This window comes from Watersipora subatra, chromosome 10 (assembly GCF_963576615.1).
Source record: "Watersipora subatra chromosome 10, tzWatSuba1.1, whole genome shotgun sequence".
Lineage (NCBI taxonomy): Eukaryota > Metazoa > Bryozoa > Gymnolaemata > Cheilostomatida > Watersiporidae > Watersipora > Watersipora subatra.
This window is the reverse complement of record NC_088717.1, coordinates 57,267,895-57,269,516: the sequence shown is the minus strand read 5'-3', so window position 1 is coordinate 57,269,516 and position 1,622 is coordinate 57,267,895. Positions and strand designations below refer to the sequence as shown.

The following is a 1,622-nucleotide window of genomic DNA, read 5'->3' as shown; positions in this document are numbered from 1 at the left end:
TGTTTTACATCTATCCGCACTGTACTACAGTATGCCACAAACACTAAATTACTCTTACACCAAATGGACGTAAAAGGTGTTTACTTAAACGCTCCAATAGATAAGGACATATACTTCGAACAACCACTTGGTTTTATTCAGACAAACGACAAGGGAGCAGGACTCACGTGTCATCTCTAACGATCGCTGTACAGTCTTAAACAGTCAGGGCGCCACTGGCATATTACTCTCACAAACTACTTAAAATCTGTGGACTACGTAAGTAGTGAAGTAGATCCATGCATATACACCAAGCGCGAAGGTAATCACATTACCATTATACTGTTTTGGGTTGATGATATTATCATTGCAGGATCAGGTGACTCCAAAATCAGTGCGGTCAAACAGAATCTAGAAGACCTGTTTAGAATGGACGGCCAAGGACCATTAGCATGGTTTCTTGGGATCGATTTCGAATGCAATTCTGATGGATCCTATACAATGAATCAGAAGCGATACGTCGAATCCATACTAGCATGATATAAGATGGAAGACTGCAACACAGTCAACATGCCAGCAGATCCCGGATTACAACTCACCAAGAGTTCCGAGAACAATAAAACCACCCACTATCCGTACCGACAACTAGTTGGAAGTCTCCTATACCTAGCTATGGGAAAGCGGCCAGATATATGTTGGATAGTGTCCAAACTCTCACAGTTCCTCGACTGCCCATCTGATGAACACATCACCACAGCTAAACGAGTACTACGTTATATCAAGAAAACTATCGATTACACCCTACACTTCAAACCGTCGACTGATCTTCTACACGGCTTCAGTGATTCGGACTGGAGAGGTGATCAGGAAGATCGAAAATCAATCACAGGCTATATCTTCTTGTACGGCAACTCGCCCATCAGCTGGAATAGTCGTAAACAACAGACAGTAGCGTTATCATCAACAGAAGCTGAGCTTATGGCAATTACCGAGTCTACAAAAAAAGCTTTCTATCTGCGAAAACTTTTCAAATCGCTCGATACTGACACTAACGAACAAACTAACGTATTTGGCGACAATCTTAGCGCGATCGCTATGACCAAACCGTCAAGCAAGCAACACCAACGGTCTAAACATATGGAAATATGATATTAATGCGTCAGACAGCTCACCGAGGTCAGATTTCAGCACGTATCTACAACCGATAATGTAGCAAGTATCCTTACAAAACCACTACCGACAACTCGCTTCAGGTCAATCCTAGACCTAATCCCCATCGATGGGGGCTGTTAATATACAATGGGAATTACCCTCTCCTGTACACATATATATATTTACTTCACAATATTATCATCATAGCAACTACATACTCTATGAAGACAATCATCCTGGTTGGATAACAACATTTATACTAACCAATTATACTCAACGGATATTAACCAATCAGAAGTATTATACCTAACCACATCCCTTTTTTTTCTCACACACGCGCACTGAGGAATGGTGCCACAATAATCTACTACATTTATTATATCCTGGATTATATGGTCTAATCACACTACTTCACATCATCATGGCTGAAGTTGAGCAAACATCAATAATATATATATATATATATATATATATATATATATATATATAGA

The 1,622-nt window shown here is 40.0% G+C and overlaps 1 protein-coding gene across 1 annotated transcript; it reads left to right on the top strand.

Annotated features, from left to right (window-relative positions):
* Positions 1 to 525: 525 nt before the first annotated feature.
* LOC137407250 (uncharacterized) lies at positions 526 to 1,128 on the top strand. The gene has a single exon (XM_068093856.1). The coding sequence runs from the start codon at positions 526 to 528 to the stop codon at positions 1,126 to 1,128; it is 603 nt and encodes a 200-aa protein (XP_067949957.1).
* Positions 1,129 to 1,622: the final 494 nt, after the last annotated feature.